This window comes from Postia placenta, assembly GCF_002117355.1.
Source record: "Postia placenta MAD-698-R-SB12 unplaced genomic scaffold POSPLAscaffold_5, whole genome shotgun sequence".
NCBI classification, from domain to species: Eukaryota; Fungi; Basidiomycota; class Agaricomycetes; order Polyporales; family Adustoporiaceae; genus Rhodonia; species Rhodonia placenta.
Window position 1 is genome coordinate 363,804 of NW_020169836.1, and position 13,514 is coordinate 377,317.

The 13,514-nt window shown below is 53.4% G+C and overlaps 3 protein-coding genes across 3 annotated transcripts; 2 read left to right on the plus strand and 1 right to left on the minus strand.

Moving 5' to 3' along the window:
• Nucleotides 1–1,007: 1,007 nt before the first annotated feature.
• POSPLADRAFT_1139173 (hypothetical protein) lies at nucleotides 1,008–2,018 on the minus strand (the record flags this gene model as incomplete). The annotated part of the gene is made up of 1 exon (XM_024485005.1): nucleotides 1,008–2,018. The coding sequence occupies one exon, from the start codon at nucleotides 2,016–2,018 to the stop codon at nucleotides 1,008–1,010; it is 1,011 nt and encodes a 336-aa protein (XP_024340024.1).
• A 2,076-nt stretch (nucleotides 2,019–4,094) lies between these two features.
• POSPLADRAFT_1140394 (hypothetical protein) lies at nucleotides 4,095–7,007 on the plus strand (the record flags this gene model as incomplete). The annotated part of the gene is made up of 5 exons (XM_024485165.1): nucleotides 4,095–4,526; nucleotides 4,567–5,445; nucleotides 5,533–6,259; nucleotides 6,389–6,671; nucleotides 6,725–7,007. The coding sequence occupies 5 exons, from the start codon at nucleotides 4,095–4,097 to the stop codon at nucleotides 7,005–7,007; spliced, it is 2,604 nt and encodes an 867-aa protein (XP_024340025.1).
• A 4,475-nt stretch (nucleotides 7,008–11,482) lies between these two features.
• On the plus strand, nucleotides 11,483–12,905 carry POSPLADRAFT_1045622 (hypothetical protein; the record flags this gene model as incomplete). The annotated part of the gene is made up of 4 exons (XM_024478809.1): nucleotides 11,483–11,508; nucleotides 11,830–12,328; nucleotides 12,437–12,580; nucleotides 12,732–12,905. 4 exons carry the CDS (start codon nucleotides 11,483–11,485, stop codon nucleotides 12,903–12,905), a joined length of 843 nt encoding a protein of 280 aa, XP_024340026.1.
• Between the last annotated feature and the right edge of the window lie 609 nt (nucleotides 12,906–13,514).

Below are 13,514 nucleotides of genomic sequence, written 5' to 3' on the forward strand. Positions count from 1 at the left end.
TGCAAACGACAACTCATTAATTATTGATGTACCTAACGAGGTAACGATCCTTTACAGCGAGTCAGTACAGGCATGGTACGTAGTATCAAAGGGACAGTACTCACGGACTTCAGTAGGTGTGCAAACGACAACTGAAGTCCGTGCCACGAAACACCGGGTATATAGCCAGTCGCTACGCGAGGTGAGTGATTGCTATCTCGGGAGAAAGTTCAAAGAAAAGGGGAATGAGGTTACAGGTACAGGGACACCAGGGGCACATCAACATCGCGCCGATCCTGACGCGATAATGCGGCATCATGCATGCGCGTGCACACGCGAATCAGTCGGACGCGCTTGGTCATTAACAGTAACAATGGTGCAATCGCGCGCACGATTTTTTCGCGATTTCTCCCTTTTTTGCGGTTTTTTGATGTTAGATCCCATTTACCCCCGAAATCAACCGAAATCAGGCGAGGTTATATGAAGTTCCCCCGAAATCGACCATGGGCTGACCCTCGAAATGGGGTCTGCGTGGGATCAGAGCTCTTGGGGGATTAGCCGGGGTCCTGGTGTGTTTCGCACAAGTTATTGTGAGATCTGAAATAGGTAAAGACGTCGGCAACGGCCGGTGGATGCCCACGACGACCCTGCGCTCCTCGTGCTTTCAGCTCTTACTTCAGCTCTTACTGTTATACGAACTTCGCTTAGACTTGAACAATTGCGATGCCGTACTGGATCTGCTCATTTATGCTGCATTGGCATGACTCTCTAGGGACTTCACAATGCTAGTCATCGATCGGTTTCCACCGTCATAATCCTCGTCTTCACAGGCGGACATGGATACTCAGCAGCGACTATCGACAGTAGTCAGCCCTCAGCTCGCAAACAGTTCAAGATAGAAGTAATAACAGTCTCGTAAAACCACAAATACAGCGCGATCATAGAAAATAAGGAGTCGTTCGCAGCACAGATACATACGAGCCAGATATGACGCCGGCGAGGCAAGAAGGACAGGGACGGTGAGTGTTTCACATGGCAGCGTACATCTTCTCTCCAACAAATGTGATAATTTGCTGCGCCTCCAAACCCGATAACTTGTGGATGTTATCAAGATGGCGCCTCAAGGCATCATGTCTTGATATTTTGGTGCCGCATATGACACAGTCCCATTTGCACCCGCCCAGGTGCGTGGTCCGTACATGCCGGTTGAGGTTTTGTCTATGTGCAAACTTCTTCTTGCAGATCTTGCACCGGATTGGCCCTTGGGCTGTGCGGTCTGGAGTGGTGGCTATAATTGCTGGTGCGCGTGTACGCCGCGATGTCGACTTCCTGTCGGCCTTTGTAGATGATCGTCGCCGCTTGAATATGTAGGCGGGAGCGTCGGAGGTCCCGGCGGTGGGAAGTACGCCATCCTGGGGAGCCTCTGTGGCATCTCTGCTTCCGCTGGCCACGATGTTTTGAGTGATATTGATGTACTGCCCTACGGGTCGTAGGCCAGGCATCGGTACGCTTGACACACCTACTGGTGTGTAGTGCGAACATAGCTCTTCGAGATCTCCATGTCCAGACCCCATCGCGACGAGATCGAGTATGTGTAGATCAATATGAGCAAATAGATCAGGCTCCGAGGGTTGATTAGTCTCGTCACCGTCAGCTATAACAGTGTGCCAACGAGCGACCTCCCGTGAGAAGCCGGGCCCCAAGGTTGATTGGTACCCTCGCGCGCCATCAAGCGTCGTCGAGGGCATCATCTCGAAGCCTGGCACAACTGGAAAGATGTCGTCCGGAAGCAATGTCTGGCACCAGTTGTCAGTCACCATATGGCCAAACTTTGGCGGGCAGCTCACCCGTCGTGTGTTCATGAGTAGCGCTTCATTGTTTTCAGTTCTATCTGGGCGTGCTGATGGCTCGGTACCGGCGAGGTGTTGTAGAGGCGGATAGTCGAAGCTGGGGATTTGCTCGGGTGCCACGCCGTAGGCACCGGTGTTCCCATTGGCGGCAGGAGTCTGCGCATTGTAATAGAAATACTGGGATGACATAGTGTGATGGGCCAGTTGTGATTGGAAAGGAGGGAGTGGTCGACGACACTGTCGGTTCTGTGATTAGCTCTCTGAGCTCGCTGTGAACTAGTCGACACAGAACTCACCTACGCAGAACAGTGCACAGACTTTGTTGGATTGCGGTGAGGGACTCGCCTGTGAGGCAGGACGTGTTTTATATGGCAGACCACGGTGCGTCCTCGGCGCTTGTGCAAAGTCCTTGTCCTTTGTTCCGAAGACCTTCACATCTAGTCCCGACTGACACCAGAGACTGCGGCGCGCATCCTTTTCATTTCCGCTACTCAAAGTGAGCTCTGGATCCCCAGGGATAATGCAAGCATCGAAGCTCATGGCGAGAGGCGCTGATCGCAGATGCGGTTGGAACCGTTGACTACCGACCGAACAAGGCGGACATAATGGGCCATGATGTGACTTTGTTCTCTTTTTGCCCGATTGGACAGCTGGAATTTCATCGCTCTCACACGTCTTCACTCTCACGAGTGCCCGTCTCATCGTGTTGTAAAAGCGGCTTCAGGATACCTGTGAGCCCCGTTCCCTGAGGATGTCCTGACCTATCTATCCAAATTGATATCATTTCAAATAAGTTCCTCTGTGCTAGCGAACAATTTACGAGCGAGGAGCATTCCTAAAGGCACATTCGAGTATTGTATCGTAGTGGATATTTGAGTCAATATCTACATGCCACGAGCTGCTGACTGTGAAGGGACACGGTCGATTGTGGCGCTCATTCAAGTGGCGACCACGAGGCGCAACAAGGACACCGGTGCAAGCGCTCAGGCACCTGAACCCTAGACCGCCGCTCATTTCGGTTGTGAACCGCTGTGGGAATGTCACTTCAATCGTAATCTTGCTATGGCACTTATCACTGTCATCTCTCTTCTTCTCGTGTAGTACACTTGTCGACACCTGTGTTTTGTCAATATCCTCTCCCATCTGATAAAGAATTTAACACCCAGCTCACTCGAGTGAAGTCTCTCCGGTGAGGCTCGCTAGACAGCCCGGGTTTCGTATGCATGCGACGTCGGCATTATCTGCTGTTGTGTGTCCCATCACAACTGTTGATTACTTACGGCGCTCTCTGTTCAATACCTGTGCCTCTGAGCATAGCCTTAACCTTGGTCCACCATACGCTAGAATGCAGCGGCCAATATCATAGCCATATATAGGTCGACTGCTCCCGCAAGCATTAACGATGTCGTCGTTGGAGTTCCATATCAGTATGCGGTATCGTGGCTAGCTACGAGCCTGGGCCATTGAACCTGTTCTGACTTCCTCCACCATCAGGGAACGTGCAGTGCGCGACGTTACGGCTGCTTACGAATCACATGCCGCTGGATGTTTGCTCTCTGTTTGCTCTACCGCAGATAGCGAATATATCCTCATCTCAAAGAGGACTACAAGGGTAGCGTCGTAGTCTAGGGCCGGCCCGGGAGTAAAGATCAGGAGCTAGGAGTCGCACGAAAGGAGAGACCACCTGTATTCACGCGAAACAGTTCAATAGCGACCCAGGAGCGACCCAGGAGCAAAGATGCGCAGGACAGCATGTGCATCAAAGCCTAGCTGACGCTGAACTTCTTTGCATCACACGGTGTCTCTTATCGTATGTATTCCTTGCAATAGTTCCGTCCGCGTGTATCGTGCCACAGGCTCAGTTGATGACGATACCGTCGTGAGCGATGCTCCGCCAGACAAGGCTACACGTGCGCCCTTTTTCACTTGTATAATGCTCTCTGAATCATTTATGCCAGTTCTAGACTTGCCCTTGGGTTATTGAGTGCACATGGATGTTGAGAGAAAGACTGTGTGTGTGGTCTCAGAGAAGAGATTTAACAAGATGATATGCGATGCGCCACAGTTGACGGGGCGCGACGCGAGCCCTGCGCACGATCACGTGACACGTGTCGACGCGTTGTTGAACGGTCACGCGTCACGCCCAAGTCGAACCCGAACATACCAGACCCACTCTCTTTCATCTATCACTATTCAACGCCTGCATCTCCTAATTCTCCTAATTATTGCTACTTTAATTCTCCTATAGTCTCTTCGACATACAACATGGGTTCCGGCAGCGGGATCCGTAATAGAGCGCGCGGCAAGGGCAAGTCGGTTGCTCCGCTGGTCATTCAACTCCGTCGCCAGGCAGCTTATGGCGAGTTGAGGATCGAGAGGCCGCGGGCTCAGAGGAAGGAGGCCGAGGATGAGCCACTGTATCCGTTCCTCGCACTGCGCGGGGCTGCGAAAGCGGCGGCTGCGGCCAGTGAGGCAGACGCTCTCCCTCCGCGGACACCTGCAGGGACACGGAGGTTGGAGCTCGAGGTCGTCCGGACACTGTCGAATATGCACGGGCGGCACAAGGCACTGCGGAGGAAGACGCGACACGAGATTGGAAGGCAAGAGGAGCACCAGTATGATGAACAAGCCTGGCGGAGGTGCGCCTGGGATGAGCAAGAGTCGGAACATACGGGTGAACGCGAGGGAACGGCATCGGTGAGTCTGACATGCTTGTTATTGTCCATGCGCACTGAAGAGCTCGACGACGGTCAAGGTGGTACCTGTGCAAGGATGCAGTGTCAAGGTCAAGCACTCTGCGTCTGGAGCTAGTCGCAGTCGGCGCGGATGGCGGAAGCTGCTCGGGCTGGTGGAACGCGATATCAAGCGAGTGCCGAAGAGCTCTGTGACCAAGCTGAAGGGTGTTCGTGTGAAGCCCAAGTCTGCGTCCAAGGCCATGGGGTCCGTCACAGCAGCAGAAGTCGAGCACCAGTCGAAGGGTCCTCAGCACAACGAAGAGCGTGTCCCAGTGGACGTCGCCCCGGCCTTCCCTGCCAACGAGATTGAGCACCCTGTCGCACCGGTCGGTACGTCACCGGAGCACTCCGTCACTGCTTCTGTGGTCGAGGTCGAGCCTGTGCAAGTAGCGATGGCCGTAGAAGGGGAGCCGCGCGAATGGGGCGTGCGGATGGAGGACCTTGCCTTTGACTTTGGCTCGTGTCCAGGAATGTCGGCGGACGTCCTCGCAGCATTGACCGAGCCTGCGCACGTCTTCACGGTGACAGAGGCGCAAGAGATGCCTGCGACGGAAGGAGAGACTGCAGAGGCTACGGTCATGGCCGTCGATGCCGAGATCCTCTCACCTGAGCCGGCTCGCGACACGTACAATGCTTTTGCGGTGGATCTGAACATTATCCACACCGAGGCCCCGTCCAGCGCAGAGGAAGCGATGGAGGACGTGTACACCACTGACGACGTGCTGGTCGAGATGGCGTCTCCCGTTGTATGTTCTACAGACCCAGCTCCTGTTGACGAGGACAGCGATATGCTGCACGCAGAGGAACAGGGTGTGGAGATGGAGATGGACGGCTTTGACAGCGTAGTAGCTCCGCAGGCACTGCTTGCTCAGATTGAGATGGTATGTGACACGAACGAGGTGAGGCGATGATGCTGTTATGTGCGCGCAGGGTCTGACGACAGACTGTTTGCGTTGATGACCACTCAGATTGCCGCCAACCCTTCCACCAATGCAGGGCTCGCAGGGGTTCCGGTCGAACTCATCTCTGCAGCGATTGATATGGCGCAGCGTGAAGAGGACATCGAGATGGAACACCAGGAGCAGCCTGTGATTGTGGAGGAAGACATCGAGATGGGTGTCCAGCTGGTATCTGTAGACGCGGTCATCGGTGCGGTCGCAGCAGCACTGATCGCAAGAGGAGACGGAGGTGACAACATCGAGCAAGACATCGATGCAGTGCTAGACCGCTTTGGGTTTGTACAGGAGTGCGCTGTCGCTCACCTTGACCAGGAGTGCGCATCCGTGGGGGACATCACGCTCGTTGGTGGCGCACTCGACGAGGATCTCAACGCGACGACTGTTCAGGATTGGGACACAACGTTCGTGGAGGACGCTATTACATCTTCGTCGCCGAACAAGGAGAAGCATAGTAGGCTTCCTGCGATGCCACTCCCGGAGGTCGTGGTGTCTGGGTCAGATGTCGGCGAGCAGGTTGTCGTTGCTGGAGTGGAGGACGTCTCCAACCCTCCCACCTCGTCCACGCCTGTTATCAGCCTGCAGGCACTATTGGACGTCATTGCTCCCCACCCCGCGCTACCCGAGCGTCTCCTGGAGGACGTAGACCCGACCACTGGGCCGATGTTCGACATGCAATCGCTATACTCGACACTTCCTACGAAGATCACTGAAGGCGCGGAGAAGACGACGAACACAGGTAATTCAGGACTATTCAGTGCCTTTCAAGACGATTTCTCTGACGATGATTTCACTCCGAACGTTGGTGAGAGTGCAACTACTTGTGCTGTGTGATGCTCGCCACTGACTATCGCGTGCTTGATGGCAGGTTCATCCGCTAGGGCGACGAGAAGCGGCAAGGTGTATGGCGGCGGCATCAGCAAGGCCAAGAAGACTCTCGCCCAGCCGACGCGCAAGTGCACGTCCAGTTTGTCGAGTGGGCTATTGGACAACGACGCTTTCAGGGCGGTGCGCAACAAGAGTGCGGCAGAGCAGAAGGCGCGCAAGGACACACGCAAGCGATACAAGAAGATATCGCGGAAGCTTGCACGACAGGACGCGGAGAGCGCGGAACCCAAGGGAGGATGTGGACGATTCCTGCTATCAGCTGTGTACGTGCTTATGTTGTGTGTTCCTGCTTTCGTGCTCACGCTGTGATGGACAGGAATCCTAAGACCGGACGGCGCGAGAAGATGACGCCAATCACCGCGGTCAAGGAGAGCACCGACGACGACCTCGGCCTTGACGTGCTATGTCGCATGTCTGCGAGTCTGTCGTTGACGACGTCGTCCCACGGGCGCACCGGTAGTCAAGAAGCGACGGATTCTGCGGACGACCTGCTGGGTGCGTTTTCCTCTCTTGGGCTCTCGACGGACACTCCCGCGGCATCGTCAACAGGCGGCTCGGCGCTAGACGATCTGTGCGACCTCTTCAATGCGCTGGTCTGAGTCTCTTCCTGCCGTGAACGCTAGACACGATTTCTAGTGATCTACCTCAACGTAAATCTACAACGCCTCAGGTCTCGGATCCATCTACGTCGGTCTCAATTACTCATTTTTGGCTCCGTTTCTCGTATTCTTGACTGGATCTCATCAACGTCTTGACTTGGACCTCAATTTGTCACAAGCATCTTTTCTTGGATCGCGCCGTGGTCTTCTCTCTCGCCTGCACAAGTCTCGGATTCCTCTACTTCTATTTTCTCGACCTTGGATCTTTCTATGGCTTGGGAACGTCTCGATAACTCATTCTGGGCTTCATCTCATATTTTTGACTCGGTCTCATTTCATCAACGTCTCGGCATCGACATGGATTTGTCAGAATTGTCTTTTGTTTACTCCCTGGTCTTCTCGCGCACTGGCCGACCTTTTCTCACTACTGGATTGCTACACAACAATTCCGAAGACTACTACGAAACGAGATGAACGCGCCGCAACAAGAGGCGAATCGCAACTTAGGCTTAGTTTGACTCATTCTCTCTGGTTCACGAACATACACGAAACACCAAAGAATGAAGATAAAGAAGAAACGCGACAAAAACAGAAGAAAAGACAAAACACTACAAATCGACTGTCTCGGTTCTTGATCATCTCATTTCGTTTCGTCATTGGAGTTGTCTCCTCCATTGTATTTGGATATCCACAAACTACCTTGGAGCGACCGTATTCTCTGGCTATGGCTAGCGATCCGGCTCACTCAAGCGTCGACATCGGCCTCGTCCGCTCGGTCGGTGCTGACATCGGTAGCGCACGACTTCTTGGGTCGATCGAACACTCGAGTGTCGTTATTGCTGCTACTCGTCTCACACCGCTGGATCTCAAAGTCCATCCAGCTTGACGCGCATCGTGCGCGTCTTCGCGAAGAACCGAAGTCACTGACCATCTTCCATTTTGGTCTAGGGACTGTCTCCGTTCGCATCCTCTGTGGCTGTCGCGTTATGCAAGGTGCCTGTCCATTCGTATCTTGGACGTGAACAGTCTTGGTCTGTCACGGCCGTTTCTCCCGTCGGTGAGTTGTCACTTTGTTCTAGTATCACCTCGTCTCATGGTTCATGGGTTCGATAGCGTCGTGCAGTCTTCTCGCGGCTTCCTGGCATCTGGCGGCCGGTGTTTACCTCGTCACCACTCGCTGAAGAATCGGCCTTGTTTCTCCTCTGACGACGTCAGCTCCTCGTTGATATCCCTGACCTTCGTCTGCTCACTCTGGACTGGTCATCGGATTTTCCTGGCGTACTGTTCTTCGTATGCCGCCACATTCTCTACTTCTCGACATGTCTCCGACCAGCCTCTCCTGGACTCGACGTTCAACTAGTCTGAAAACCTCGGAATGGACTGGCTTTGACGACCCGTTCACGACAACAATGTTACAATCTCTGCTCTCTGAAGATCTCGGTCGCGTCGGTCGCGTCGTCCAGACCCCCAGCGAAGATCACTCAAAACGAAGTACAGCCTCATGCCTACTCACCTTTCCTATAGCGTACTCCACTATCTCCCTACCAAGGGCACTCTCACATTCGCGGCTTCAAGTCACTTGTCTGGCTATTGTTCCATACTGGCTTTTACCTTGCGATCGCGTCTTCCTCGTGCATGCTTCCTCTCTGTTCTCAACTCATCACTGCCTTCTCGCCGCAACTTCAAAACAGCTCTGCTCATCTGATCCTCGCGACCGCTAACCGCTCTGAAACTAGTGCTTCTCTAAGCCATCTTGCGCGCGTTGTGGCCATACTGCCAAATGTCAATGCGCCTCACATTTCCCACCTCAAGACGGACTACGTCTTCAAGCCCTGAACCCTTCACCATCCGAAGCTGTCCGCGTCTTTGCCTCTGACCAAATATCATCTTCTCGCTTTCATCTCAATGCTCTCTCCCGCTCTCTTCGCCGACTGCTGGCTGTGATTTCTCCTCCGTCTGTTATTCATTATCGCATCATCACCATCCTCCCGGTCCTCAAGAGCTCACACAGACTGCGGTCCTTCGCCCTTTCTACGCTCTGCGATTTATCCCACGGCCATTCTGTTGCTCTTCACACTCCTTCAAAACACCCCATCTACTCTCGGAAGCGATCTCTCGAAACATGACTTCTGCTGCTCATTCTAAGCTTTCATGCATTCGAACATTTTATGTCAATGTACACGAGATACTGTGAGTGCTTCTGACCTGCTAATTCATGGCCGTCCGACTCACCGGGATCATTCTAGATACCCCTTCGATATCAACTCATTGTCTCGTCTGTGTCTCCCTCAGTTAGCGTGATTACTAACTAGCCACCCTCACGATCCGGTGGACTTCTACATATCTCCTATGCTAACACGACTACTACGGCCTTCTCCATTCCACTGATACTCGCTCGGGCGATGCCTCGCCTGTTAGTCGCCAATCTCTGACGCGACAGATGAATTCCCGCCTCACGTTCGGCCTCATTAAACCAGCGCTTGATCGCCACAAGGCTGCTACTCCTCGACTGGAACACGACTATCCTGATTTTCGTCGCATCACAACTGGTGCAGACAACCTTCCATCTGTCTGGACTGCGGCAACTCTTTCGTAACAGTCTACGTCTCCCATTCGAGGCTCACTTCGTCGTCTCTCCCCGTCTTCGACATGCCTATCCATTCTATCCAATCACCTCAATGCTCGTCTCACCATCCCCAGGGTCTGCTACCCTTGCTCGATATCGCGGATATATTCACTACCTCAGTGCTCCACCTCCTTACGACTGCAGAGTCGCATCCCTCTTATCAAAGACAGTGCTCTATTTATTTGTCGAGTCTACATACTATTCAATACTATCGTTCGCGGGCAAGGTTCGTCACTATCGCGTGAACACATACTGTGAGTGCTATCTCTGCGTCGCCCGACGTTATTCTGACTCGTCGCGAATGACTCCAGCCTCTGAACATATCTTGGACGGGCTCCCTACATACCAAACTAGCCTTCAAGTCGCACATCACAGCTATCCGCATTGCGCACCTTCTCATGACTACTTGCGACAATGCAACAGTCGAATACCCCATTTGCTCATCCAGTGCTCTAGAATCCGGCTCCCGGCTGTCTTGCTGGTCATAGCTAGTGAGTCTCTGCTTCGCTTGCTAGTATTCCTCGTACTTATTCAGATGCGGCCTTGTCGTCAGTCTTATTTACACTCTCATACGAATGCGTACAATGCACATCACATCCTATCGCGCTCCTGCAGGGACCACATCCATCATTCGCGCATCCTTCTCATCGCCGTTTCGAAACGCCCTGCAACACTATGCACAGCATTGTGCCATCCCCTCGATTATTTATTCCCAGTGACCTCAGCGTCTATACGCACTTGCACGCCCACTTGCAGGTGCGCAGTGCTCTGATACTTCCTATGCCTTCTTGGCTAATTATCTGCTTGTCTCAGCCTCTGTACGTTTCACACCCTTCGCTTACGAAAATCACGGCATTTAGAGCGACTCGGAACAAACAACAAATTCTTGGAAAGGTCACAAACGCGCTCCTGTCATCGCAACAGGTCACGCCTTAGCGGTCTAGGTCTGAGCTACCATCATCACAGCCCTGCTCAGTCGTAGTCGTAGTGGTTTGATTTTGTTGTAATAGTCTATACCCTACGCGCAATATACAAACATTGTTAAATATGATGCGTGGCTTCCAGTCTGGGCGGTACCTCTGCCTGAGTGTGCAAGCCGTCATTCCACGTTCTGGCCTGCGGAGGATAGTCCTGATTTGGAAATCAGCGACGCTGCCCTACACTATGCAATCGGTAGGCGTCTGTCGGGCACAAAGAAACGACCTGCTGCCCTAAAATTATTGACATCGCGTCACTATGGCATTATTGTTAACAATTCAATGCGTATTTTACGCCTGCCGTGTATGATTTTTCTAACCTTTCGTGCGGGATTCGAATAACAGAGAACAACGAGCGAATATGCGACAGGGGAGACATTAGTAATAAGTCGCTAGGCATAAGAGATGCAACTTACGGGGGCCGCTTCAGTGCTGAAGTCCCAGGTGATACAATCTATCAAAGGAGAAGAGGTAAATTGCATCACAAACAATATAGAATCGAGAGGGCACGAGCGCACTTGCGTGGTCGCGCAAAGGAACAACACCTCGAAAGGACTATTGTTAGATTTCTGGCAGGGATCGAGACTGAAGACGATAGGATAAATCGTGTTTGACCCGGCTTGTAGCCAGAAAACACGTAAGGAACTAAGTACAGGTCGATCGGTGTAAGTACTATATGCGATCTGATCTACTACCGTAAGTATTGACTGTTATTTCCAACAACTATATCGGGCTCCGCTTTCAGCTGTCTGCGCCAATTTTTCACGCGCCCTGGTGGCTACATGACATCTGTTGTGCTCGTTGTTCTGAACTCCCGCGCGTGAGCACGAAACCCAAGAGGTCATAGGCTATGGGCAAAATATGGGCACAAAATGTGGCGAGAGTGCGTAGCCAATGAGTACGTTAAGGGCGCGCGCCACTTCCAGTATTACAGACCCACCGTTTGTACGGCAGAGACTGATTGCACGAGTTGGCAGTTCTACGTGAATTGATATATGACAACCGAGAGACTCGGAGAAAGGCTTCCAGAAATACCATATCTATTCCGCCCGTAGTCAAATTACATGATGTTCAGATGGTGAACAGGAGTGTCTCGCATACAACATATCGATGGGAAACACCGCTCCATGACGTTCTTTACTGCTCTGGGAGAGTACTATTCCCCATCAGATCATTGATTCTATTTAGTCGAGACGACGAATAGATGAGCCATGCATAGGTATATATCTTCACATAATAACTCGGAGCGGCACACGTCTGATTCTGAGGAAGATGGATCGCGGAGAGGGTTGTCCGAGATGCGGCAGAATGTGGCGGTGATTGTCAAGGCGGAACAAGCGCCTGCGAGAGTGCGGGTAGGCGCGCGTCGGCATGACGCGCGTCTCTGCCGGCTCTCCACTGCCACTAAGTCTCGACGTTCTTTGCATAGTAGCGGCGTTACAATCAGCCTGCGAGTTGCGCGCTTTGGCGTTTTCCCTCATACCGTCGACAATATAATGTCATTGGCACAGAGCGCAAAACGCGGTGTACGCATCATCGCGCTCCCACTCGCGACATCCGCAGCGCCGGCGCACAAGGCCTCGCATCATCTCACGTACTACCATTTCGTCACTCCACCCCCACACGAAAGCAACGCGCAGAGCTGGAGCAGCTTGATTACTACGAAAGCAGCACGCCTCTGGGCAGAGCTCGGGAACGCGCCGGAGGGCAACTGGAAGGTATGTGCTTGACATATCCACGCGTTCTGTCGGCGCACGTGGAGTTAGAAATGTCCTCCCTCGTGTTATTTGTTCTGTATATTATACTAATTCAGACCTCCAATGAAGCGGAGAGCGTTCCTCTACGGTGAACGGTTTATCGACCGCATAGACTTCGAAGAACTCGCCCTCAAGTCTTTTGACACGTCCTTGGGCCCAAAGCTCCTTCCGGTTGGGCACACTGATAAATTTGATGCAAATGGCCATCCAACGGTCAGTGCTCCCTGTCTTTCCCTCCTGCGCCCTGCCAACTCGTTGACGTAGCGTCCGCCTTGATTCGCTTCCGTGCATTCTGTGTCTTGACACGCCACATGCTGTATGATTCCCACTTCCACCGCGAATGCTCTTGTGTCTCGGATGATAGATTCCTCTCATTTACCCACCTTCAGCGTGTACCTCGCCACTGGCGCACCTGCACGCCCTGCTTGAGAAACGCACCCCACGACATCGGAACGGCTGCCTCATCTGGACCGCCATCTCCCCGCTCACTGCTCCCCTCAAGCTCATCCGTGCGTTTCCTGTCTCTTTTCGCCTCTAAATCACGTTTTTCATTCGCGTTCGCAGCCATAATCCCGAACTTCCCGTTTTTCTTTTGTGCATGGCGCGCGTGGTCCCACTACAGAGGTCGGTCCCTACACTTTTCTATCCGCCCAGTGCTCACTGTCTAACAACGCCTAGCATTCAAAGCCTCGCGGTACCTGCAGGCCTTCGTCGCCCAGGGCGCCATCCTCCCGCAGGAGAGCGCCGAGCTTGACGCCATATACCAAGCGTACGCGCCTGCATCGTTGGACGCTGCGCCTTCAAGCCCCGATTCTGACCCGTCTGCCCCGCCGTCCGCCTCTCTTCCCCACGACCAGCGCGCATTACTGTCGAACGCCACGAACACGGAGGGCGACGCGCGTCCGCGCCTCCTGCTCACGCGCGCGGCCGTGCCCGCGCTCGAACGGCTCTTCGCCCTCCCGCCTGGCTCGAGCTTCGCGTCGGATGTGTACCGTGCGCTCGAGCAGGCACGGCTGCGCCTGCAGGCCGAGCGGTAGGGCGCGTCGCGAAACGGAAGGGGGTGGCTGTAGCATGTGTGATTGGCTACTAATAGTACGGTATATGCGGCGGCGCGGACTTTATACTCACTTCTTAGATTATGCTGGTC